The sequence below is a fragment of the Paramormyrops kingsleyae genome, chromosome 9 (assembly GCF_048594095.1).
Source record: "Paramormyrops kingsleyae isolate MSU_618 chromosome 9, PKINGS_0.4, whole genome shotgun sequence".
In the NCBI taxonomy this organism is placed as follows: Eukaryota; Metazoa; Chordata; class Actinopteri; order Osteoglossiformes; family Mormyridae; genus Paramormyrops; species Paramormyrops kingsleyae.
In genome coordinates this window covers 31,810,162-31,836,098 of record NC_132805.1, presented here as the reverse complement: position 1 = coordinate 31,836,098, position 25,937 = coordinate 31,810,162, and the positions used below count along the sequence as shown (strand labels likewise).

Genomic DNA, 25,937 nt, shown 5'->3' with positions numbered 1-25,937 from the left:
TACCTAGAACCTGAAACGAGGCTGCCTATACATTTAGCAGAAATGAGCTTCCTTACAGGGTGTCTGTGCTTTGCCATAGTGTGAGTTGCTCACACAATCAGGAGGGGGAGCTGCTGCTCTTCCACATTGAAAGGAGCCAGATGAGGTGGTTCGAGCATCTGCCCATGATGTCTCTCTGGGGAGGTGCCTCAGGCACGTCCAACCGGGGGAGGGGGAAGAGCCAGGACATGCTGGAGAAATTAAATCTCTAGGCTGGCCTAGGAATGCAGGAGCTGGAGGAGGGGGCTGGGGAGAGGGAGGTCTTGGCATCTCTGTTCACACTGCTGGCCCTGCAACCTGGACCCGGAAGAGCAGCGGATGATGGATGAATGGATATTTTTCTTTTTCTCTTTTACTGCTTCTGTGCATTATGTTGTTATAATATTACGTCCATTTCAGCAATTTAAGCATCGTGACACTTTCTAAAAAGCAGATGTTTGTGTTGTTAAAAATGACACTGATCATATTACAACTAATGATCACCTCAGATTTGCCTTGGAAAAAACAGGGATTTTTATTTGGACACCAGTTTCTTGCCCATTGTTGACAAATATTGCATTTATTTTCATGGGAAATATAACATTGGTGCAGATTTCCTCTAACCTTTCACGACGGCTTAGATAAAGCATTATTTTATTTATCAAAAGTCAATATAGAGCTGAACCATAAGGTCCAAAACACAAGCAGATCATGACATCAGGTTAAACCAGGATGGCCGCTTCCTTTTCGTCTCAACAATGCGCTTTGCCCCATCGGCTTCTCCAGGATTCTCACTTTCGTACAGAACGACGGTCTCCACCGCTGGGTTCTTCAGCGGCCCCCCCTCCATGGCCTGGATTTGTCCTCGGATCAGAGCCGTTTCCCGATGGACTCTCTCGTAGCAGAATCCACACAGAATGTGCTTTTGCTTCAGGTGTCCACACTCTGGACAGGGAACGATGTTGTTCTGGAAAGAAACGTCAATATCAGCCTTATCTGGCTGGACACCAGGTCCATCGGTTCTATAAGCACGATGTAATTACTTAAATAGCGGACGTATGCTCAATTTATATAAGGAATTAACTGCTGAAGAATTTAGTCACCCATGTTTATGATGCAAAAAGACAACAAACGTAGAATATATCACAATTTTACTAGACATTGCATCGGATTAGCTCCAGTACCTTAACGGGAATAAGTTTGTGTTCGTTTCGCCTTCGGCAGCGGTTGACCTCTATAGTGCGTCTTTTCTTGGGGGCCGCCATCCACAGTATGCTGTCCAGCAAAGTGCTCTGGCCGCACTCATCACTCTCAGACTGGGACGGTTTCAGAAGACTGGGTCCCTGCACAGCCAAAGCTGGAGCTTCGAGGGAAGACAGAGACAAGGCACACAACTTCAATGCCATTATTCATAATGAACCCTATATCATCACACATGGCAAAGATTCTTTTAGCAAGCTGTGGGATTTATTGTGTCCTCATGCAAATGTGGAAGAAAAAAAATATTTCCAAACGACCCTACTATACCTTATTTCCAAAACAGAAAAATAATAGTCTATGACTGAAAATTGGTAAGCTAAAATCTTCTTTATTAGTGAGATGGTGCAAATTAGCATGACAGTGTGCTCTACATACCCGGGGTGCTTACACACCGAGCAAAGAAAAAGTGCACCGTTATATACTTTTTCCAACACCCCCTTACACGGGGTTCTTTGACTGGATTGGTTACCAAATAGCAAATCCAGCACTTGATTTGCTCATTTCTCACCACCTTTGCCCTTGTTTATCGCATGTGTGTATTATAACCATTTAACCTACCACTTAACTGATGTATTTCCTATCGTTCCATTGTTACATGTTGATTGTACTGACAGTAATTATGCAGTTGTCCCTGTATTATTATAGAATGAATTTAATTGCTTCGTATTATTAGCTCAGATTAACGCAAACAGGATTCTCCCCTCCCAAGATACTATTTTTTACTTAAATTTTCGACATCCACGTGCTCAAAACGGTATTCTGTGAAATTCTAATAAACTGCACCCAGGCTGCTTTCCAAAGTCAATAATGTTTTATTCTAATTTTAACTTTAAAATGATCAAATATTTCAAGAGCAATGCTACCTATGTGGCGAGCGATGAAGTAGATCACACCAAGAGTTTTGCAAAGGACCCCGTGAAGAGTACTTCTACCACAACCATGATATCAACCAGTTTCACCTCTAAATTTAAATTAGGGTCGTGTGTTGTTAACAAATGTAACTGTACATTAATGACCACTTAAACTGATGGTCAAATTTAAAATGTAGCCGTATTCTTACCGGTACATGCGATGATCAACTTCAAATGGGGATGATAAGTAACCAGAAAAAGACTTTAATTACTGCCATCGTTTATATAAAATATGTAAGTGTAGATATAGAAGTACACAGCTGTAGATTTGCTCTATGCAAAACACGTGAATGCATGCTTTTCTGGACTCAAACAAGCAAAACAGATACAAACTCACCGAATTGCCTATCAAGGCTTGCAGCCTGCGCAATTCTATATTCCAGGTGCATCAGTGAACGTCGCAGGAAACCAATAAAACTTGATATTTTCATATTTACAGTACAATTCAGCTAGATACGATATAAATGGTAAGCAGAGATCACGGTCACCAATGTCAGCGAACTGCGACGGTGAGCGAAATGGCTCATGGGTGAAACTCCTGAAGTAATACTGGGAATTGTAGTTACGGAGGAACGTAAGTGGTCCACAAGTTATTGTTCCCGACAGAACTTCATCTTTAGTGTCACGGTTAAATATTGATGTGAAGTCGTTCACTTGCTAGATATTTATTTTCCAAGTGTAATCTGAAAACGTACTTTTAGGTACCGTGCATTGATGGGTACTGTGGACCAGGAGGTACACGGTTTCCCAGAATGCACTGCGAGCTAGCAGCTCTCAGCCAATGGAAATGATTGGTCCGGGGTGCTTGTGTTTCACCGGCAAGGAAAAATGGCAGAAAGAGGCTACAGTTTCTCCCTGACCACTTTCAGGTAGCTGTAATTTTTTGTTCGCGTAATATATAGATGTGATAGCGGTTACTGGTAGTAGTTGGGCAGATGTTACGTTTTGTTTTTGTTTTAGTTGAGGAGGCATCATATCAGGGCAGTAAAGCGAAGAGAAGCGGAGAGCTGCACCGTCAGCGCCGGCCTGTTTAGCCTGTTGTTGTGTTATATGCAGGCTAACTAGCCGCCTCTCAAAACCTCGCAGCTTTAATATTACTGTGAAATATCTGAACATATGCGTATAATGCCGGACTTATTATGTTTTATGGTCGTAGTTTCTGTTACGCTGTACATTCGAGCGTAACTGATGTGGTCCATAGCCGATCACACAGATTGTTGTTAACCTCAATTACATTTTTTCTACATTGAATTTTTCGGAAATTATAATAATTAATTACATAACTAATGACCTGAACATTAAGGCGTGTCGTTTTTTTATTGTTTATCATTTGTCTAAGTTACATTTAAATATTAATTATAAAATAACTTGTACGTGTGTTCTAAGCTCTAGCGAGGGCCGAAGTCAGAGTTTTTTGGGGGGGGGCAAAGCTTTATAATTTAAATAAAAAGGTCCAATTTTTTTGAGAGGGGGTGAATGAAACCAAATTAAATATTGGGGGGTGGGGGGACGCATAACCCCTTTGTTCCTGTTCTGCTGCCTGTAGCTCGTTACTTGGCAGAATTAGGTTTAAAACGTTTATTGGATGCTTGGTTAGTTGCCAATTTATGTTAGATACTCTGGTTGAGGAAAGACAGCTTTTCATCCTGGTGCTTTCTTCCACAGCCCATCTGGCAAACTAGTCCAAATCGAATATGCCCTGGCAGCTGTAGCTGCTGGCGCCCCATCTGTTGGAATTAAAGGTAAAACTCCATCCATCCATCCATCCATCCATCCATCATCTGCCGCTTAGGGACCTGGGATCAGGTCGCAGGGGCAGCAGTCTAAGCAGGGATGCCCAGACCTCCCTCTCACCAGCCACCTCCTCCAGCTTCTCTGGGGGAATCCCAACGCGTTCCCAGGCCAACTGAGAGATGTACTCTCTCCAGCGTGTCCTGGGTCTGTCCTGGGCTTTCCTCCCCGTGGGACACAGCACCTCCCCAGGGAGGTGTCCAGGAGGCTTCCTAGATAGATACCTGATCCACATCAACTGTCTCCTTTGCATGCGGGGAAGCGGCAGCTTTACCCTGAGCTCTTTAACTAAGGCTCAGCCAAGACAGCCTGTGAAGGAAGCTCATTTCTGTCGCTCATTCTCATTCTTTCAATCATATCCAATTGAAATATTGATGAGGTGCATTGTGCTGCCCAAAAGTTACTAATCTGTATAAATGTGGGGTATCCTTATTGTTATTAAATTTGATTAGCTGAGCATGGTACATGCTACTGTTTTGGAATATCTTGGAAGTGATAAGTACTGAAGTGGAGGTGAAGCAAGTGACAGCTCAGTGCCTCTGTTGAAAGAGGATATATTGTATATAAGGTAAAAAAAGACGTGGGTAGTGTGGTAGACACGTTTATTAAACATAGGATTATGCTGAATTTATACAGATTGTCAACTTTTGGGCATCACAATATATCTCTCATCAATTTTTCAGGAGTACTGCTAATCTGCTTATCAAATTGTGAGCATAAGTAAATGTCCATATAGTACTGAAAAAGAGATTCTGCTGGGCTTAAATGCGCTGGTACGCCTGTTATCTAAAGCAGTGGTGGAACAATAATACACTGGGCCCTGGGGTGAAGATGGACCATGACATCATCGCCTTGATCCTCATTAATGTTTTGCCAACCTGTGAGATTTACAGTCAGGGGGCCCCTCGACGTTGCTGGGGGGGGGGGCAGTTGCCCTGTCTGCCCCGCCTACCGGTCCACCCCTGATCTAAATTTCTGGATATCCCAATTATTTTATTATCGTGAAATCTTTTGGCCACGATAATCGTGTAGTGAAAATCTTATGATTTGACAACCCTAACTGAGACTGATTTTTTTAAATCACAATTTAAGGTTTGAGGAAAAAAATGTAAGACTTGATCCGTGGGTATTTTGCCTTTGTGAGGTTTCTTTTAATCTCAGTACAGTAGCCATGCATTTAGAAATATTTTTTTCTGAATTTCCATATGATGTATTGGTCTTTTTAAAAACTGTTGAAGTTATTTCTTTGTACTCTTGCCTCATCATTAATACACACTCAGGCTCTTAAACCTGCCCCCTTGTGTTGTGTTTTTACACTTGTAAATAATCATGAATTCTTCCCTTTATTGCATCTTGCCATCAGCCTGTCATGTTGTGGTCCTTGGGAAGTGTTCTTGTCACACAATATGTTTGCGTCTATATATGGTATGATGATGAAGCCCACTTGACTTATGTGGACTTGTAACTCAGCTTCGAATGGCGTCGTCCTGGCAACGGAAAAGAAGCAGAAGTCAGTCCTGTATGATGAGCAGAGCGTGCACAAGGTGGAGCCCATAACGAAGCACATAGGCATGGTCTACAGTGGAATGGGTCCCGATTACAGGTACCGGCTCCACTCGCCACTGTAATGTCACTGCACCTCACTGCATCACCATCGTCTTGCATTAATGCTCTCGTCCTCTCTTTTTCAGAGTGCTGGTGCGACGGGCCCGCAAGTTGGCTCAGCAGTACTTCCTGGTCTACCAGGAGCCCATTCCCACGGCACAGCTCGTCCAGAGGGTTGCATCCGTCATGCAGGAGTACACGCAGTCTGGGTTCGTTTACGGTCCATCCAAGCTGTTACCAGGTGACCAAGAATGCCAGAAAATGACTGAAGTTAATATTGTTACTGTTTGTCGGTAGGGGCGTGCGTCCCTTTGGGGTTTCATTGCTGATCGCTGGTTGGGATGAAGATCGTCCGTACCTTTTCCAGTCAGACCCTTCTGTAAGTAAACATGCTCATAGATTCGTATTCATATTCATAGTCGTTCTATCAAAGCTTGTCAGTAACAGCCTTCAGTGGCCAGGATGCATGATAATTATCTCATTACCTCATTTCCTTTGGTTTCTGATAATTGTCCTGTATTATGCTCTTAGAGGTCGTTTTGAAATGGTATGTAGTGCTGGGTGATATGATGATATTACCAGTAACCAATAATATCAGACAAGTAATCTGGTGTCGATATCTGACAGTGACTAGTCAGAGATTATAGAGCCTTTGTAAGTAAAGTAGGGTTAGGCTACACACAAAGAAAGGTAAAAACAGATTTATGATTTGGCTTTTAGTTCAGCCTACAAGTCAAAACTTCTTAGAGCTGTCATTATCGATTATATTAATAATTGAGCCAGTTCTGCTCAGTGTGACTAATGCATTCCTGAAAAAGCTGCATTTACTAAAATCATGTACTAAAATACACATATTCAATCAGAAAAATCAAGCAAATGCAAATGTGATTCTGTGTTGTATTGGACTTGGGTGCTGATATATCAATCGTGTTAGAACAGATTCGCAATGTGATGTAGGGCTGGCACAATTAGTTGACATAGACGATGACTGGATGTTGAAAAGGAACTGACACCAATATTTAAAATCGATGCATTTTCCAAATTATTTTAATAAAATTACCTCTATGATTTCTAAACCACTTCAGTTCATTATAACAAGTAAGGAAAATGGTGGATCACCAGCCTCTGATGATATATGGGGAAGTTGTGGAGAGGGTGTCAACATTCAGGTTCCTGGGCACATACATATTGGACGACCTCACGTGGACAAACAACACAAATTGCTTGATCAGGAGGGCGCAGCAAAGACTGTACTTCCTGAGAGTTCTCAGGAAAGTCAGCCTGCCACAACATCTGCTGGTGTCTTTCCATCACTGCTCCATCGAGAGCGTCCTGACCTATGGTATCTTGGTGTGGTACAGCAGGAGCTCTGCAGCTGAAAAAATGCCCTGCAGAGAGTAATCAGAACTGCAGAGAAAATAACCAACACACGCATACCTACCTTGGAAAATATTTTCACATCCCGTTGCCACGGCAAAACAACAAATGTCATAAAGGACTCATCCCACCCTGCCCACAATCTCTTCCAACTTTTGCCTTCAGGACAATAAAAACACACCACAAGACTCTTGAACAGTTTTTACACAAAGGTCATCACCAACTTGAATGATGCTATGGAAAAACTCGTTCTTGGGAATTTATTACTCAGTATTAGATTGTGCAAAGGAAGATCTATTTGAATCAGGAAACTTTTTTTTTTTTTTTTAACCCAGCCCTAACACTTAGTCACCCTTATTGTCAGTTTAGACACTCCAGTTCACTTAATTTGCATGTTTTTTTCCCTGCTTCCTTCTGCCATATTGGCGAGTAATCAAGAAGGAAATGTGTTATGGATGCTTTTTAATAACCAAGTAATCATGACAGTTTCCTATACAATAAAATGCATTGCTATTATTTCCTAACTGCCCTTAATGAATGTGACAGTATCAGGTTATGTAAGCATTGGTGACAATGGTGACACGCAGATACGGCATACCTTAAGTGTGGGAACCTCTAGTCTAGAAAATCAGTGACATTTTCATAATTCATATAATCATAATTAATTTGAGCGATCGATTGTTTTTCACGGTCACTAAAAAAAATAATTGCGCAACACCCCCCCTCCCCTCAGGTTGGCAAGTTTTAACAGCGGTGGTTTAGCCGATTATCCGTGTATCATTTTCATGCTTACACACTTTTCTTTCAGCTGAAGAAAGGGGGAGGCCTGAGTTTAATCATTTATTTCGCATTATTTATTAGATATCACCCAGCCATAGTATCATAATTCTGTTTTTACACCTTGTTTCACACACCATTACCACACCCTGTTGATTTATTACTAAGTATATGTCATGTGACTATTCTTATATAGGGGGCGTATTTCGCTTGGAAAGCGACTGCAATGGGAAAGAACTACGTCAATGGAAAAACGTTCCTTGAAAAGAGGTAATCAGGAATTTCGCTTTAGTGGTTGAAAATGAGCAGGCGGTGTTGCCACTCTCTGTGTAGCTAGTTGGTTCTTGTTTTTCAGGATCAGTAAATGCAAAAGATATTTGCATGGTTGTGCTGTTTATCCTGTATATCTGACATGATAACCTGTAAATTTATTATTGTTTACAGGTACAATGAGGATCTTGAGCTTGAAGATGCAATTCACACCGCAATCCTGACTTTGAAAGTGAGTTTAACCTGCCGTCGCAGTTTGAGGAGTTGGGGAGCTCAGTGCCACTTTGTGCCATTTAGTTACATTATTCAATTTGGTCTGTGTGCCTGCAGTTAAGGTATAAAGTTGAACTTATTGTGCAAAGGCTAACACCTACACTCTGTGGTATACATGGAGCAAAATAATGTGACCTGAGGTTCCTGGGGTACACTTAGGCAAACTTTGATTTATATGTATAATCATTCACCTAGACCTTAAAAACATTTTTCCGTCAAACGCAAGTGTTATCTTTGTTATAGGAGAGTTTTGAGGGTCAGATGACAGAAGACAACATCGAAGTGGGGATATGCAATGAGGCCGGGTTCAAACGACTCACTCCAGCAGAAGTGAAGGACTACCTAGCTGCCATTGCCTGAAGTGACACTGATGCACTCTGCTCAGAGTGGACTTCTGTTCTGCTGTCTGAAATCAGATTTTTTTTTTTTCTTCTCCAAAAGAATGTTTATTATTTGTACTCTTATCTCTGTTGTACAAACTACCAATAAATTCTGGTAATTACATAACCTTTTCTTCTGTCCCATTCTGGTTGATTGTGTATTCCAGGTCATTATGTTTATTTGTTCGTTAATTCTCTATCATTTTTTTTGTATTTAATTTTAATGTTGAGGTATTTTAAGACATTCCAGTAATGTGAGATGCTTCCCCTATAATGGTTTAATATTATAGCTTACATTAAACGTTAACATTAAAAATTATTATATAGCTTGTGGTTGCGCTGATTTTTAATGTAAAGTATTTTTGTTACATGAATGGTGCTTAAATGCAGTGCCGGTGTGTAGGTCAGCGATTCATGGATTTGGGCCCATGTCCAGAAAGTGGTTGGCTCAAATTCTGTGCCCGGCAAAGTAATCCTGTCACTGGTGGACCCCTGAGCAAGGCCTTTAATCCCAGTTGCTCTGGAGCAAGGTTTCTCAACCCAGTCCTCGGGGACCACCAGACGGTCCACGTTTTTGCTCTCTCCCAATTGGCAGGGAATTGGGAGAGAGCAAAAACATGGACCGTCTGGTGGTCCCCGAAGGACCGGGTTGAGAAACCCTGCTCTGGAGAACACTGGATGAGCCTGCTCACTGATCCCACTTGTAGATTTCTTTGAACAAAAGGGTTAATGTGCAAGAAGCCATGCATTACGTGCTTTCAAACGCTTGGCTGCAGTAGCTAGGAACCAACTGAGGCGAAGTGGAATGCATTTAAAAACATGGCTTGGAGTGCGTTGGCCATCATTCACCAGAGTTGGCACACATTTGGTTTACAGATTTTTTTTCACATTTAGGAGTCAAAAACACATTTAGTAGCAGAACAACTATTTGGGCTGGAGAGGTATTCTGCTGTATTTCCTTTTGGGGAAATTGTATCTTTGGGGGATTTTCCCCCCTTTATTTTATTTTCAAAATACCATAATAGCTTTGCTCGTAAGTAGAGGAGCGTCAGTATTTTAAAAAGCACTGCTATTCTGCTATTGCCTGATGAAATGTGTCTTTAAATGATAATGCCACCATATATTAGGGATAGTAGTCGATTCCAAAGAGAATCAAATACTCAATTCTCGGCAGCTAGGAATAAAGAGACAACTAGTAAATTTTTTCAGTTTTGAGTTTTCTGTGTTCCTGCCAAAAAATTAAATTCTGTGGACTGGAATGGAGGCTGCTGTGAACGCTGCGTGTCGATGACTGCCTTGGTTAGTCATTATGGTGTTGTCAAGCTGATGGTTGACACCCTCATTGGACTGGATTATTACCAGAGCAATCTGTTCTTGGTCGTTGTTTACACCAGTGTATGCCAAACATCCAAATGAATTAAAAACTATATGATTAGAAGAGTGAGGTGAAAGAAGCTCGATAACGTTGATTTGGAAACCACCAGCGTAACATTCAAAAGTTTGGCGAGATTTTACTCTAAACAAGGAAGTAAACAAAGGTAAATTCAGTATTGTAAATGACAAAGTGTACTGTTATGTATTTAATTTTAAAAGGAATACATGTCACCAAAAGTTTAACCTAATAAAATTAATTGGAAAATATTAAGATCCCTTGTCATTCGTATTACTCTTGGTCTGTTACAATACTTTTTTTCTCTCCTACTTTTAAGTCTTTTGAATCAAGAACTGGGAAACTTGCTGTCTGGAATCGAGCCTTGGAATGGACTCCCAACTCTCGGAATTAGAACCATAGTGGAAACAAATTTATTTTGGACTATAATTCAATTTTTCAATTCAGTTGAATTCAATTTATTTTTATATAGCGCCTTTCACAACACAGTTGTCCCAAAGCCCTTTACGTGGATGTGTTGTAATACATAAAGCATCATTGCAGAGAGATACAGAACAGGAAAAAGTAAGGGAAGAAATTAAATGAAAGCCGGAAGACAACGGAGGAGAGGAACCAAAAGTAAGGAGAAGAAAAAGCTCTGGGGGTCCGAGGTCAACTGGCTGCCCAACAACTTCAGTGCTGTAGCGCCTGAGCTGTATACGGAATTTCCGTAATACCACACAAGACTTGCTAGAAATCAGTCCGCTTGTTACGTCTGACGTAACGCATGACGTGAAACTGTTTCAGGGGTCGAACGGTCCAAACACACCACAGTGGAGGAGCCTGTTACATGTCACTATAGCGTCTTCCTTGAGCATTGTTAAGAACAGACTACTTCCCATTTCTGAATTACTCTACACGTTTGATTATGAAGTTTGTGGCTCCAGAACTTCAGAACCATGATATTTATAGTGATGTATCAGGAGCCATGTAATGATGCAAAAATCACCCTGATCCACGTGTTGATGTAGCCTGGATGACGCTGTGTTGTGTTGAATAAATAAAGTTTGGAAAACATCAAGCCAGTCCAGCTGTTTATTAACCTGCCGTAAATAGCAATAAATGTAAATGTACAGCTTGGTAAATGTGCAGAATGGTAAATGGTATTTCACATATAGCTTAGCATAACTATGTTAATTGGCATGTAACTTTCACAATAATGACTAAACAAAATACATTAACGTACACGCCTAGGCCTATGGGCCAAAGCACCTAATGTTTTTGTTTTTTTTTTCTTGCCCAGTGGCCTGTACTACGAAGCGGGGTTACTGGTTTATCGGGGTAACTTGTCAGATTTAAGGTACCACAGTTTAAATGGACTTCATATTCGCTCACTTACATTTTGCCCAGACTACCTTAAATCCAGCAAGTTACCCCGATAAGCCAGTAACCCCGCTTCGTAGTACGGCCACAGGTGTGTACCTGGTATACGTAACAACGTACAGGTTTTTCAGGTGTCAGTTACACAGCATGGTGGCAGTAGCACAGAATGGGAAAGAGTGTTTCACGTGCACAACAATAAAAGCTTCATTTGAAATGTTCTGTCTTCATTTTATCGGAGTGTATTCAAGTATTGAGTGTGAGCCAAACAAACGTGTAAGTGTGCAATTGTGAGATAACGCATTCCTCTGTTATACCCTCCGCTCCCCCCCCAACACCACCACATATAAACACGTGTTCAGTTTCAGTTTAACTTGACTGTGCCTCCTACCTTCAGTAATCCTCACATGCACTGGCGAGCTCTTACAAGCTATCATCTGTAGACTCCTACAACACGCTGAAGTAAGTACCAAGCTAAAATAACTATATAGCACCAAATTTCTACTATGTGTACTTTCAGGAAATACAATTGTTTTGCCTTTCTGACATATTTATGGGCATTTGAACAGGTTATAGAAGCCATGGGTGTAAACGAATTCACCACTAGGAGTATGATAAGGTACGTGAGATTGTCACTCTTCATTACAATTGTATTTAAAAACAAAAGTCATGGTGCAAAGGTAATAATGTGTAATCAAGTGATTCTTGAAAAACCAGTATTCAATTAGAAAAAAAAACAAAGCAACTGAATTTTAGGTATAAAACTAAACATCAGGGGTGGATAGTTCGGGTCCAGAATGTACAAATCCAGACCAAGATTTTGTTTCAGCCAACCAGTGGAGTATTCGGTGACTGTGACTCTTTAGACTCCACTGGTTGGCTGAAACAAAATCTTGGTCTGGATTTGTACTTTCTGGACCTGAACTATCCACCTCTGCCAAACATTAACTCCATATTTTGTTAGGTTCAAAATATATGTGTAATTTAAAATAAAGAGTTTGGAGCAAGACAAGTTTCAACATCATTCTTCTTACAAATTTTCAAGTATGTAGTACATTTGCAACAACATCAGAACTAAAAAGGAAAATGGATTATGCTTAAGAATATTGTTCGAAACATGTGGTGTAACTGTAACACAATCATCTTTATTACTTTGGAATTGGATCTTCACGTTTTTAAATTTATTAAAGTAACTTTGTTTTTTTTTAATCATTTCATGCTGCTCAAACAGCCTTGTAACTCGTTATTTTACTACCTGCCTTCATGTCTGGTTGGGGGCAAAAAAATTCAAACTGGATTCATACCCTTAATTTCAATAAATGTCTGTGTGTCTGCTTTAATGGGAGAATAAGAGGGTACAAGACGTTTAAAAAAAGACTGGTGAGTAATTGACAGTGATAGAAACACTTAGATTCCAACTTGAATGTCATATTTACTGAAAATCGTGTAACAAACAAAATTACTATAGAGGTCAGTCTCTTGTGTCTTTAAAAAGGTGCTATTCATAATTGTCACTTTCCATCAAAATAACAGAACATACTTCACAGTAAATAGCTTATCTACATAAATAAGCTATTTAAATATTTCATAAGAAGACCAGCAAGAAATTGAGCTCATGAAACTTAGTTGGTATATTTTGTCATGAACGCATGAAAATGAATCATTCTTTCGCATTTCCGTTCCGCTGGGTTGCATGCTTAGATGATAGACTGTGATTATGAATTTGGTAGCGATTCACATGTTCCTGCATGCCTTCATCTGATATATTTGCTGCGTGCTGGTGCTTGCACAAGCGGGTGATAAGGGTTCATCAGATATATGATATATTTGCTGCGCGCTGCATGGTGCTTGCACAAGCGGTTGAAAAGGATTCAGGCATGAAGCCACACAATAAGATAAGGGGTCTGAATCACCCTGAATTTTTTTTGTTACCCATTGGGCCTGGTGGCAGGTAGTATTTTTATGAATCTGAATCCCCCTCAAAATATACTTCGGCCCCCCGGTTGCCGATATCTACGGTGGGGGCCTCCCCCTTAGTCAGAAAATCTACTGAGAGATCGGGACCCACTGGTAGGACTCCTATGGGCCTATAAGAGTTCCATCAGTTTAAGCAGAATATCTTCAAATGCAGTGAGGCAAACACTCTTTGTTCTTTGTTTTGGGTGGAAATGTACAGTTGGCCCATGTGGATGCAATTAGAAAAACCTGTACATCTAGATGTTCTGCATCAACCATAGTGACCTTGGCCAACCACCAGTTTGTGTGATACCTAATGGTGAGGCAGTCTTCATCCTAAATGCTACTTGGAACTCTCAGTTCCTCCACGTCCTCTAATAGGCTCCTTTTTCATGGTCTTCATTAGAAGTGCCAGAGGAGTTTTATTTGTGGCCTCGGAAATGGTGGTGCAGCTTCCATCAGTCTGCTGGATGTAACTATTCAGATGATTGTTGGGCAAAAAACACTGACATATGAGTGGTTCACTGCAGAATCAGACAGAAGCTGCCTGCAGTGAATACTGTTCCTCTGTGGTAATACTTGCTCCTGGATCACGATTTGAGTGGTTGTCTGTGAAATGTGCCATACATCAGAAACAGTGCTTCAGAAATGAAGTGCAGATGGACACCATGAAGACTGTGGGGCACCTTCTCATAAAAGATCTCGCCATCCACTGTGTCGTTTCCCTTTAGTACAAGGTCGTCTGCTGTCCTCTTTACTGTTGCCCCAATGCTGCCTGGGGCACCTTTACCATGTGGAGTGGGACAGAAATTGCAGATCACTGTCTGAGATCCAAGATTTGCAGGAGCAGCAGACAGAAGAATTAATTTTCTTGCTTTTATACTATCTGCTTGGAACATCATACCAAAAATGAAAACATTGACATCTGGAAATACAGTAAGAATATCTCAGAGGATCAGATTGATATGACCCTGCTGCACCTTGACCCTTGGAGTGTATCTATAATCTTTAACACAAAAGAGGTAAAAACAACAGCTGTTGTCCTACTGTTGAACTACACTGCAAAAAATAACCTTTTGAATGTTGTGCAATTAGGAGTTAGCCCATTGCTGTTTGCCCAACAGCGCACATTGCACTACAAATTAACATACTGGCCCTGCAGCATCACAGTGTTTTCTTTAGAAAGAACATGTTTTGGTTGCATTATGTCACCACGTGCCCCATCAGACGGAAATCCTGTCTTTGATGATATCTGATGCAGTCGACAGATACCACTTTGTTAAATGTAACTCAGTTATTGTAAGTAGGACCCATCCTGTTTTTTTGCAGTTGCTGACTGCGGTCGTTGTGTACTTTAAGCTCGTAATTTATATTATAAACTCCACATATATTTTAAACTTAACAAAATATGGAATTGATATATCATGTGAATCACCACCAAATTTTATATGTGACGACAAGAAGGTCGTCAGAATTCAAGAATTTAAAAGACATGTTACAAATATCTGACAGCACTGACAATAATTTAGGACAAAAGCTGCATATGCTCTTCAAGTGGGCTGCGAGGAAGAGGAGGAGGCTGAAGAGCTTAGGGCTATAGAAGAGGGTGAAAGGGTGATTTTTGGTTGGGATGTAAATGGGCACGTGAGAAAAAAGTATAGAGGTGATAGAGAGGGTACGTGGAGGATGGGAGGTAGGCGAAAGGCATGAGGAAGGGGAGAAGAAAGATTTTGGCTTGGTATTCGATTTAACAATAGACAACACCCATCCATCCATCCATCCATCTTCCACCTCTTATCTGTTGCCGGGTCAATGGGGGCAGCAGTCTAAGCTGGGATGCCCAGACCTCCCTCTCTCCAGCCACCTCCTCCAGCTTCTCTGGAGGAATCCCAAGGCGTTCCAAGGCCAGCTGATAGATATACTCCAAGCCTCTTCCCGGTTGGACATCCCCGAAACACCTCCCCAGGGACCCGTCCAGGAGGCATCCTAGATAGATTCCCGAACCACCTCAACTGGCTCCTTTCGATGCAGAGGAGCAGCGGCTCTACTTTGAGTCCCTCCCGAATGTCTGAGCTCCTCATCCTGTCTCTAAGGCTGAACCCAGCCGGCCTGCGGAGGAAGCTCATTTCTGCCGCTTGTATCTGCGATCCAGAGCTCATGACCATAGGTGAGAGTAGGTACATATCACCTGGTAAATCAAGAGCTTTACCTTCTACAGTAGCTCAGCTCCCTCTTTGTCATGACAATCCTCCTCCTTCCTCTCCTCCTCCAAACAGACTTATTGCAAAGGTGGCATCCTATGACCGCACCACGCTTGAATTCTTCGAGCTCTTCAGGACGACCCATTCTTCCACAAATGTTTGGAAACCTGACTGCATGGCTGGGTGCTTGACCTGTGGCAATGGGTCTGAATGAAACACCTGAATTCAATGATTAACTAGACTTCTGTCCAAATGGTGTACCTACTTACCCCTATCTCCCATAACCTGGAGACTATTCTTCATGAATATTGGCCCAAAAGCCCACCACGCACACCTGAGGACTTCTATGACAGCACTCCGAGAAAGAATGAAGCTGTTCTGAAGGGAAAGAATCGCCCGGTTCTACATAGGGTTCTTGATCTTTAAATTGAGAGGCATTTCTGTTATATTGCAAAACCATTGTTTATCCACTGCTAAGTTATGGTATTGATCAGTTCTTTTTTTGTTTGAATCTGATTCAGCTTTTGCTAGAATTTTGTATTTTGGGATATACTGAATTCATTCATTCTTTTGTATTATATTTTACAGTAACCACAGTTCCACCAGTGATGACATCAATGACTTTGAGGCTTTTGGACCATGCAAGTATGAGAGACACAGCGCTGTGTTCCTGCCTGTGTTTTATTCCCTGCTCTTCGTGTTTGGGGTGACCAGCAATGGCCTCGTCATGTGGGTCATCCTGATGTCTGTGAAGCTGCTGAGCATCGTTGACATCTGCCTCCTGAACCTGGCCGTGGCAGATCTTCTGCTGCTCGTCACCCTTCCCTTCCTGGCTCACTATTCAAGAGCAGACTGGGTCTTTGGTCCTGACATGTGCAAAGTCGTCATGGGCAGCTACTACATCGGCTTCAACAGCAGCATCTTTTTCGTCATGATCATGAGCATCGACCGGTACCTGTCTGTAGTTCATGCCGTGAATTCCCTCAAGACCATATCACGCAAATATCGACTCATCATGATCATCATAACCTGGATCGTAGGATTTTTGGCTTCATTTCCTGAATTAATGCTCATTGACAATATTCAACGACCTAACACAAGTTTGTGTGAAGTTGGTTATAAGAGTGAGCCAACCCAAAGAGCGTTTGGCCTGTTTAAAATGAATGTTACCAGCCTTCTGATTCCATTTTTCATCATGGTGTTCTGCTACTCGATGATCCTCAGGAGAATACTCCTCTGCAAGTCAACAAACAGGAGGACCATACGTCTCGTGCTGCTGGTGGTTCTGGTGTTTTTCTGCTGCTGGACCCCCTACAATGTTGCATCATTCTTCCAAGCCCTAGAATTGCTCGATATCTACACGTCATGTAAATCCAGCAAAGCCATTCAGTTGAGCCTGCAGGTGACGGCGGCTCTAGCCTACTCCCACACCTGCTTGAATCCCATCATTTACGTCTTTGTGGGGGAGAAGTTCAGGAGGCACCTGTTTAAACTCCTGAACAGGATGCCATGCATGAAGAATAAGTTCATGATTTCCACTGCCGCATCACAGCGGTCCCAGACAAGCAGAGTTGAACGGTCCAGTATAATTAAGAATGTCACTTCTTTTTAAATATCATATCCATGCAATATCATATAAATATTTTTAGAAAAATTCAGTTTACTCTATAATCAAAAACTAGGTTTTACTCTTTTTGGTAGAACTTTACTTAAAGCATTCATATTAATGCATTATACATACCTTCATAATGCATTATAATGCAATCACAAAGTATTATAAACATAGCTATAAATATTTATGTTTAGTATGCATTATGAATGCTCCATGAATCTCTCATCTGTAATGCACTATAAATACCTCCATAATGCATTATAATGGTCAATACAAGAATTACGGATGCATTATGAAGATATTTATAGCTGTGTTCATAATACTTTATGAATGCATTATACTGCATTATGAGGGTATGTATAATATATAATGCGTTTATATGACTACTTTAAGTACCAGTTTTTATTCCCTCTGCAAGCACCTTATGCACATCCATGAAATTGCTCTTTAGTAAATTAGACATAGATTTTTACTCTTTTTGCAAGTTCTGCTATGTTTTTGTTATGTTAACAGGCACCTTAATATTTGCATTGATCTCAGATAGATCCTAAGTTATTTAAGTAGCTAGTTTTTCAGTTTTTGTCTCTGCTTTACCATGAAGAAAATGGGACAGGAAAAGCCGGTGCCTCTTCCTCGAGGGTTAGCGTCCCTGTGGTCAGGCCTCCTACCCTGGTTGCAGTCGATCCACTGGCCCAGACCTCAGTCTCATCTGGTTCTATCTGGATCTTCGCCAGCTGATTTTGCTAATTTTGACATTAGCTGCCAAACTGGGTTAATCCCTGTGTTCAGAGAGAATGAAATGTATATCTTTGTTCCCATTTTTGACTACATTGCAGTAGTTTCAGACCAGTTCAAGAGTCACTGGTCTTTTTGATTGCTGCAGTGCAAATTATTGGCCCTGTTAAGTACGTGTCCAGCAATGGAGTTTGGATCATGATGTGTTTAGAGCCATGGTTCTGTGGGTTTAGACTTGAGTTTGTGGATCACGTTTGGGGGAAATTCGTTTGGTCTACAGCAGCTATACAGAAATAAGAAGGATAAAAACAATTACAGTAAGGAGAAATTTATTAAAATGTATAAAATAATATAAATACATACTGAAAAAGAATATTAACTGTTTAGAGCAAATATATACAATTACAATATAGTGCAATGGCATTTGTAATGAAAAATGGGCAATGCTATATGACAGTGACAATGTTATATTGTTCATTTATACTGTACTGTGGGCATTATGAATATTATGAAGTGGATCAGATACATTAGGTATATTTATATGTACATATTTCAGGAGTGCACCAGAATAATCTGTGCAAAAAGGCAGAGTGCAGACAGTGTATTGTGTTGCTACGAGAATATATACATATACACGCACTATGGGCCATTCAGAGATATCACTCCGCCTAAGATCATGTATCACTGCAGGAGGAAACTGGAGCACTGAGAGAGAATCTGCAGAAAACACCTCATTGATTAGATCTTAAGCGATTGTCTCAGTCCGTTTTCTGTGACCTTGACCGCCCCCCCCCGCTTGCTTGAGATTTGACAGTGATTATATTTCTGAGTGGCGTGATTTCAGCGTGTACATTTCGAGAATTAAAATTAGCCAATGCAGCAGAGCAAATGAGATGCACAGAAGAGTTTTGTCACAATTTGTGAATGTGCTTAATGGTTATTTTGTTCGAAAGCAATACTAGAATCGCTATTCCTTTGTCTACCGCTAGAGGGAGATGTAGCCTAACGGGAACATTAGTTGAAGTTTCGCGGGATTTTCTTTAGATAAAGAAGCGCCTGGACTACATTCACCACTGGTGTCTCCTGTCTGTGTTCTTTTAATTTTAAAACAGGTTACTATGGTAAGTAACTACTGTTTCATGTCACAAATAGGTGTTTATTATTTTAACCACACAGTTAAAGTAGTGTTTTAATTAAAGTGTAGGATTGCTCGGCAAGACCAGTGAAAGTAATGGCGTCTCGCTTCCTAAAAACCGAGCATAAAGTGGTTTGTGGAAAGGGTGCCCGTGTCAGTCATCTTTTTTTTTTTTTAATCTTATTATTTACATGTTAAATGTTTAATTGTTTTTTTACGCTCTCTGGTATCTTGTCCTGGCATTTATGCAACTGTTGATTAGAAGTTATTTTCACTGTTAGGCTAAACCAGAATGTCAATGTGAAAAATATATATTTCTTATTGTACAATGTTGCTCGCATTTGTGGCTGTTTCCAGGCCACGATTAAGCACGGACCTACGTGTTATGTCTGCATATGTTAAGGCAGTAAATTAAATGGACACCTTTCCAGTTTTTTTTTGCTCTGAGTAAATTGAGATTTATATAACACATGTTGTTAAGTGGTACGATGTATAGAGATTTATTCTGTCTGTATTTGGATACGTTTGAGAGTGATGATGTGATATGTTGAGTAGGGATTTACTTTAGACAAAGAAACGCCTGGATTACATGCACCACTGATGTCTCCCATCTGTGTTTTCTTAATTTTAAAACACGTTCATCTACCTACATTTTCATCTGCGCGCGGTCCTGGGACGTGTAACACAAAGATGGTCGTTGCATTTCGGTTTGATGTGGCACATCGTTAAGTTGGGTGTAATGTAAACCCTTCTAATTGTTTTTTGGGTGGTAGTTTGCACAAGACACAAATCAGTAAAACAATGGTCACGTTCTCTACACGAGACTCACAGAAAAACAACAGATTTAGTTCATTGCACGTCCACATAGCATGGTTTCTGCGTGCTGCGCACTACAAAACAACACATCTTGTCGATTGTTTTCAAAAGTCGTGATTGCATTTCAAGGTGGCATGAGATCTGCTCCATACAGATCGCATAACGACAAAACATTCAAGAAATCAGACGGCAAAGGGATCACTTTGGTCTGCAGCAGAGGTGCGGTGTTTGCTGGAAATCTGGGCTGATGAAAAGATCCCGAAGCAACTGGATGAAGCGCACAAAAAAAATCAAAGATATGTAGTAAAACAAGAGACTGTCTTTGTATACGTGCGACACGAATAAATGAAAATCGCTGCATTGTGTACTCGATAAATGTATGGTCGGAGAAAAAAATTAAGAAGCCACTGCACAATTTTTTTGTTTCATTCATTTACCAATTTATGGTGTGTGTCTGTGAATAATATACACTGCTCAAAAAAGGACCACTTTAAAAACACATCAGATCTCAATGTGGAAAAAATCATGTTGGATATCTATACTGATATGGACTGGGTAATGTGTTGGGAACAAAAGGATGCCATGTCGTTTGATGGAAATGAAAATTATCAACCTACAGTGGGCTGGATTCAAAGACACCTTGAAAATCAAACTGAAAAATGATGTTACAGGCTAGTCCATTTTTACGAAATTTTATCGCATCAACTGTGTACAATTGTACTCAGTAATTTTTATGGCCCCCACGTGCTTGTAGGCATGCCTGACAACGTCGGGCTGCTCCTAATCAGACGACAGATGGTGTCCTGGGGGATCTCCTCCCAGATCTGGACCAGGGCATCACTGAGCTCTTGGACAGTCTGAGGTGCAACCTGGCGGTGTCGGATGGACCGAAACATAATGTCCCAGAAGTGCCAGTCAATGGTATCAATTCCTTCATCCTTAATGCTATACTCTGATTAAAAAGTGTTCCTTTAATTTTTTTGAGCAATGTATTTTTTGCAAACTGCAGCCTGGTTTCTCATTAATGAAGGGCTTCTTCCTTGCTTTATGGGACTTAAGTCCTGCTTCTAGGAGCACCAGACCTGTCCTAGCGGTGCACTTCACACCTGCACTTAATGTTTCCCATTCCTTTTGAAGGTCACTTGATGTCATCCTCTGATTCATAAGAAACTCGGATAAGTTAACAGTCTTCTCTGGCATTAGAAAGCCACTTCCGCCCTTTACCTGGCTGGTTTCTGGTCAGTGCCTCACCTTGTACTTGTGTACTGCTGTCTTAGAAATTTGGAAGCAATTTGCTGCTCAGTGTAGCCTTCTGCCAGCAGAACCATGATTAAACCTAAGATTTAAAAATGCAGATTTGTTTAAAAATGTAGTCTCAATTTTTTCCATGGCTGTATAAGAGGGATGTGTGTCATCACTCTGAAAATGGTTCATGGGAGTTTACTTACACAAAAATGTTCTGGGGGCAGAAGGAAAAATGATTGGTTATCTCTCTGAACCAATCAGATTGTCGCTGCTGGTCCTCAAAATCTCTCCTGAGTCTCCACAGGTGTCTTTCTTGTTATCCCCAACCCTAGCCATTTGCCAAAGAATTAAGGAAGAAGATTAAACTGTAACGTCAAAGAGTAGCCATTTCTCTCAGCACATTAGACAAGTTAGAGAGTAATTTAAGACTCTGTAAAGTACAGGACTGTAAATTGACTGAACAAATGTGACACATAAGTAATTTATTTTATTTAATTACTGCCCATAGGTTCTGGTCCTTATCCTTGGCTTTTATAGTTTCTGTTGTCACATTAGTTAGAATTAAAAAATTATAGGGCTGCAACAATTAATTGATAATAATTCATAAAAAGGGGTTGAAACAAAATTTTATTAGTTGCATTTTTGCGGTTAATTGTGTATAATGACATCACCATCTAGCAACATTAATATTGGTGCGTTAAGCCCAGTTTATGCTTCACTTTTCTGTGTACAGCAATGATATTCCACCAGACCAGGAGGGGGCAGATGTATTGCAAAAAAGTGAGACAGCACATTCTTGCCTGTTACACTCCCCCTTTAAATTTACATAAATATAACCACCCCCATCACATAAATGTGTGATCAGTTCTTACAAACTATTATCTGTAGACCTGTACAGCATACACTGGTGTAAGTACCAAGCTAAAATAAGAACATATCACCAAACTTGTGCTATATTTGTTTCATCGAAAGATAGTTGGCTTTGCCTTCCTGACATTTCCACAGGAAATACAGACCATGGATATCAACAGCTTTACCAATGAGAGTATGAGAAGGTATGTACAATTGTCTGTCACTTTTCATTACAATTGCATTTAAAAACAAACATTGCACTACAAACCTGTTTTTTATAATCTAGTGACTCTTGAAAAGGGACATATACAGTATTCAAGTAGAAAAAAATAATCTTTACAAAGCAACTAAATACGTAGTTTGTAAGGTCAGGGTTTAGCTATCATTTGGTGAAAATTCCCAGTTTTACAAATTACACAAATTAATTTCATTCTCCATTTCATCAGGTCTAAAAAATGTAGATTATTCAGAGAAATATATAGGCAGGTAAAGAAGGAAAGCGGCAGGAGCCAATACACAAGCTTGGGAGGAAGTGAATGAAAATTTGAGACGAGAAGCAAGAATGATTTGGAAAACTTTAGTCAGATAATGTCCGGATGGGTCCCCATCTGGCCCTGTCCCGTGCGCCTTCTCTCCATTGGCTCAGCAGTTCTCACTGGCCATCTTGCTTTGTGTTTCCCAGGGCTGCTGTGTGGCTTAATGGGCAAAGAGGTCGGCCACCATTCTGACTTCCCCTTCTGCTGTGGGCTTCACGAGTAATTTAACTATTGTTGTTTTGTGTTCTCTTAGTTCACCAGGTGTATTTCAGTTCCTTGTTTGATCAGTTCTTCTTGTTTTACTTTCCCTGAGTGTTTGAACCTTTTGTGTGTCTCTTTATTGACTGATCCTCTATGCCCCTAGTTCCTAATCGACCTTGCCTGCCCCTTGTTAGCCTTGTTGTCAGTGTGTTTAAGTGTCTGTCTTTGGTCTGTTCCTTAGTTGGATACCCAGTTGGGTATCCTTAGTCTGTCTCCCAGTCTTGCTCCCAGTTTCCTGATTGTGTTCAGTTAGTTCCTGTGTCATTCCGTGTCACACTGCTTCCTTGGTCCGTACATTTATTAGCTATAATTTTAGTGTTCGTTTTATTAGTGATTAGTATAGTTCTTGGATTACCTGTTTTTTTGCGGTCATGGTCCCTTTATTTTCTGGTTCTCCATTTGTGTCCTGTTTCCTTAATAAACCTCTTTTGTTGGGAGTTGCTACATGGATCGTTCCTCCTTCATGATGTCCTATCTTAACAGATAAAGCAGGTGAAAGATGAGCAAGATGTGGTCTGTGAGCATAATAGCATGAAGAGTAGATGGAAGGCGTACCGAAAAGCTGCTGAATTAAGAAAATTCAAGGGAAGCCTTTAGGGATGTCGTCCAAATGGAGGGCTAGTACCAGGAATGAGGAGGGAGGAAGCAAAAACAGGCCCGAAAAAGAACGAAGAGTCTCAACAGGACCCCATGAAATACCAGTGGAAGTCAGGAAGATTTTAGGGGAAAAGGGAGTAGATGTGTTGTGGGATCTGATGCAGGAGATCTATGAGCAGGAAAAAATATCAAAGGAGAGGAAGTGTGATTATACCCCTTTATAAGGAGAAGGGAGACATTCAGAACTCTGCAATCTATATAGGGATAAAGCTGATGTCACACGCGATGAAGATCTGGGAAAAGGGTAGAGATCACAATAGGGACGGGGCAGTTGGTTCTATGATAGGGGCAAAGGAACAGCTTGATTTATTTTTGCTGTATGACAACTCATGCAGAAGCATCTGGAAAAACAGAGAAGCCTGTATATGGTATTTATTTGGGGAAGGCTGTGTCAAGAGGTCTGGAGGAAAAGTATGTGAGTATTGTCTAGGACATGTAGGAGAGAGTGTCGGAGTAACAGAGTTTCCAGTTAGAACTGGGCTCCATCAGGAATCCTCTTTAAGCTCTTTCTTCTTTAATTCGGTCATAGATGTCTTGACTTTTGGGATGAATGACCCGTCTCCCTGGTGCATGCGGTTTGCTTATGACGTTGTGTTGTGTCAGAATACCAAAACAGAATATTTGAGGTTTATTTATAATCAGGATTCGGAAGTTATTCTAAGTCGTTGAAAAGAGTTGGTAAATTTAAATACCTAGGATCAGTAGTTGCCTAAGGTGGATACTGCATGCAGAGATAAGCCGTTTGGTGCAGTGAGGCTGGAACAATTGGAAGAAGGTATCAAGAGAATTATAGGATTGGGGAATCAAGATAAGGATAAAAGGCAAGGTTTCTATATTAGTGGTGAGACAGCAATGATGTACGGAGCAGAGACATGGGTGGTGAAGGGATCACAGGAAAAGCAGCTGCATGTGGAAGAAATGGGGATGTTAAGATGCATGTGTGTGCAGTTATTAAATGGCACTATGGCCAAATGTAATCTTCGATAAACCTTCCTGGGAGGTCCTGGAGCGCTGTGTCTGAGGTAGATGTCTATCTACTCTAAAAACCTGAAGGGTTTTCTTTGTGAAAACTGGTCTAATAGCCCAACACACACTGCTGAGGACGTCCATCACAACACTCCTCGAAGGAATGAATCTGTTCTGAAGACAAGGACCCTATTCCTTATTGGGTCCTTGATATTAAATCGAGAGGCATTTCTTGTTAAGTTTTTATGGTATTGATCAACAATTTATTTTTATTTCAAGTCAAATCAGATTTTGCTTGAATTTTACATTTTGAGTTGTACCAAATCCGTTAATTCTTTTGTATTATATTTTACAGTAACCACAGTTCCACCAATGATTACACCTATGACTTGGAGGGTTTTGGACCATGCAAGTATGAGAGACACGGCGCTGTGTTCCTGCCTGTGTTTTATTCCCTGCTCTTCGTGTTTGGGGTGACCAGCAATGGCCTCGTCATGTGGGTCATCCTGATGTCTGTGAAGCTGCTTAGTATCACTGACATCTGCCTCCTGAACCTGGCCGTGGCAGATCTTCTGCTGCTCATCACCCTTCCCTTCCTGGCTCACTATTCAAGAGCAGACTGGGTCTTTGGGTCTGGCATGTGCAAAGTCGTCATGGGCAGCTACTACATCGGCTTCAACAGCAGCATCTTCTTCGTCGTGATCATGAGCATCGACCGGTACCTGGCTGTAGTTCATGCCGTGAATTCCCTCAAGACCATATCACGCAAATATCGACTCATCATGATCACCGTAACCTGGATCATAGGACTGCTGGCTTCGTTTCCTGAAATAACGCTCATTGACGTTCACCAACAACATCACACAAGTTTGTGTGAAGTTGGTTATCACAGTGAACCATTCTGGAGAGCGTTTGGCCTGTTTAAAATGAATGTTACCAGCCTTCTGATTCCATTTTTCATCATGGTGTTCTGCTACTCGATGATCCTCAGGAGAATACTCCTCTGCAAGTCAACGAACAGGAAGACCATACGTCTCGTGCTGCTGGTGGTTGTGGTGTTTTTCTGCTGCTGGACCCCCTACAACATTGCATCATTCTTCCAGGCACTAGAATTGCTCGAAATCTACACGTCATGTAAATCCAGCAAAGCCATTCGGTTGACCCTGCAGGTGACGGAGGCTCTAGCCTACTCCCACACCTGCTTGAATCCCATCATTTACGTCTTTGTGGGGGAGAAGTTCAGGAGGCACCTGTTTAAACTCCTGAACAGGATGCCATGCATGAAGAATAAGTTCATGATTTCCACTGCCGCATCACAGCGGTCCCAGACAAGCAGAGTTGAACGGTCCAGTATAATTATGAATGTCACTTCTGTTTAAACATCATATCAATGCAATATAGAAATATATTTTTTCAAGAATTCAGTTTAGTCTATAACGTAGTACTAGATTTTAGTTTTTTTTTATTCCCTCTGCAAACATCTTATGCACATCCATGAAATAAATAAAACATAGATTTCTACTCTTTTTGCAAGCTCTGCTATGTTTTTATGTC

The 25,937-nt window shown here is 41.0% G+C and overlaps 3 protein-coding genes across 7 annotated transcripts; 2 read left to right on the top strand and 1 right to left on the bottom strand.

Moving 5' to 3' along the window:
- Window positions 1-528: 528 nt before the first annotated feature.
- On the bottom strand, window positions 529-2,847 carry mrpl32 (mitochondrial ribosomal protein L32). Its single transcript, XM_023815090.2, has 3 exons — window positions 2,527-2,847; window positions 1,203-1,381; window positions 529-985 (listed from the first exon to the last, which is right to left on the bottom strand). Exons 1-3 carry the CDS (start codon window positions 2,618-2,620, stop codon window positions 728-730), a joined length of 531 nt encoding a protein of 176 aa, XP_023670858.1. The 5' UTR covers window positions 2,621-2,847; the 3' UTR covers window positions 529-727.
- Window positions 2,848-2,938: 91 nt separating this feature from the next.
- On the top strand, window positions 2,939-8,789 carry psma2a (proteasome 20S subunit alpha 2a). Its single transcript, XM_023815076.2, has 8 exons — window positions 2,939-3,058; window positions 3,855-3,931; window positions 5,451-5,583; window positions 5,672-5,794; window positions 5,883-5,964; window positions 7,936-8,009; window positions 8,184-8,241; window positions 8,526-8,789. The coding sequence occupies exons 1-8, from the start codon at window positions 3,018-3,020 to the stop codon at window positions 8,640-8,642; spliced, it is 705 nt and encodes a 234-aa protein (XP_023670844.1). The 5' UTR covers window positions 2,939-3,017; the 3' UTR covers window positions 8,643-8,789.
- Window positions 8,790-17,183: 8,394 nt separating this feature from the next.
- Window positions 17,184-25,904, top strand: LOC140592706 (C-C chemokine receptor type 4-like). Of its 5 annotated transcripts, none has more exons than XM_072716780.1 (4): window positions 17,184-19,036; window positions 22,117-22,166; window positions 22,646-22,718; window positions 24,739-25,904. In XM_072716780.1, exons 3-4 carry the CDS (start codon window positions 22,663-22,665, stop codon window positions 25,760-25,762), a joined length of 1,080 nt encoding a protein of 359 aa, XP_072572881.1. In that variant the 5' UTR covers window positions 17,184-19,036; window positions 22,117-22,166; window positions 22,646-22,662; the 3' UTR covers window positions 25,763-25,904. The 5 variants fall into 5 exon arrangements, with proteins under 5 accessions (XP_072572881.1, XP_072572880.1, XP_072572883.1 ...); XM_072716779.1 differs by having other exon boundaries at window positions 21,004-22,166; XM_072716782.1 differs by lacking the exon at window positions 22,646-22,718.
- The last annotated feature ends 33 nt before the right edge of the window (window positions 25,905-25,937 follow it).

What these genes read in the sequence shown, in the direction of transcription:
- mrpl32 (XM_023815090.2), bottom strand. Translation starts at nt 2,620, where the DNA reads ATGAAAATATCAAGTTTTATTGGTTTCCTGCGACGTTCACTGATGCAC. An exon ending in AAGCCTTGATAGGCAATTCG is followed by an intron (nt 1,382 to 2,526) that starts GTGAGTTTGTAT and finishes CTTCCCTCGAAG; the next exon opens with CTCCAGCTTTGGCTGTGCAG. An exon ending in ACAAACTTATTCCCGTTAAG is followed by an intron (nt 986 to 1,202) that starts GTACTGGAGCTA and finishes GTTTCTTTCCAG; the next exon opens with AACAACATCGTTCCCTGTCC.
- psma2a (XM_023815076.2), top strand. Translation starts at nt 3,018, where the DNA reads ATGGCAGAAAGAGGCTACAGTTTCTCCCTGACCACTTTCAG. An exon ending in CAGGAGTACACGCAGTCTGG is followed by an intron (nt 5,795 to 5,882) that starts GTTCGTTTACGG and finishes GTTTGTCGGTAG; the next exon opens with GGGCGTGCGTCCCTTTGGGG. An exon ending in AAAACGTTCCTTGAAAAGAG is followed by an intron (nt 8,010 to 8,183) that starts GTAATCAGGAAT and finishes TATTGTTTACAG; the next exon opens with GTACAATGAGGATCTTGAGC.
- LOC140592706 (XM_072716778.1), top strand. Translation starts at nt 22,552, where the DNA reads ATGTCCGGATGGGTCCCCATCTGGCCCTGTCCCGTGCGCCTTCTCTCC. An exon ending in TTCTGCTGTGGGCTTCACGA is followed by an intron (nt 22,719 to 24,738) that starts GTAATTTAACTA and finishes TATATTTTACAG; the next exon opens with TAACCACAGTTCCACCAATG.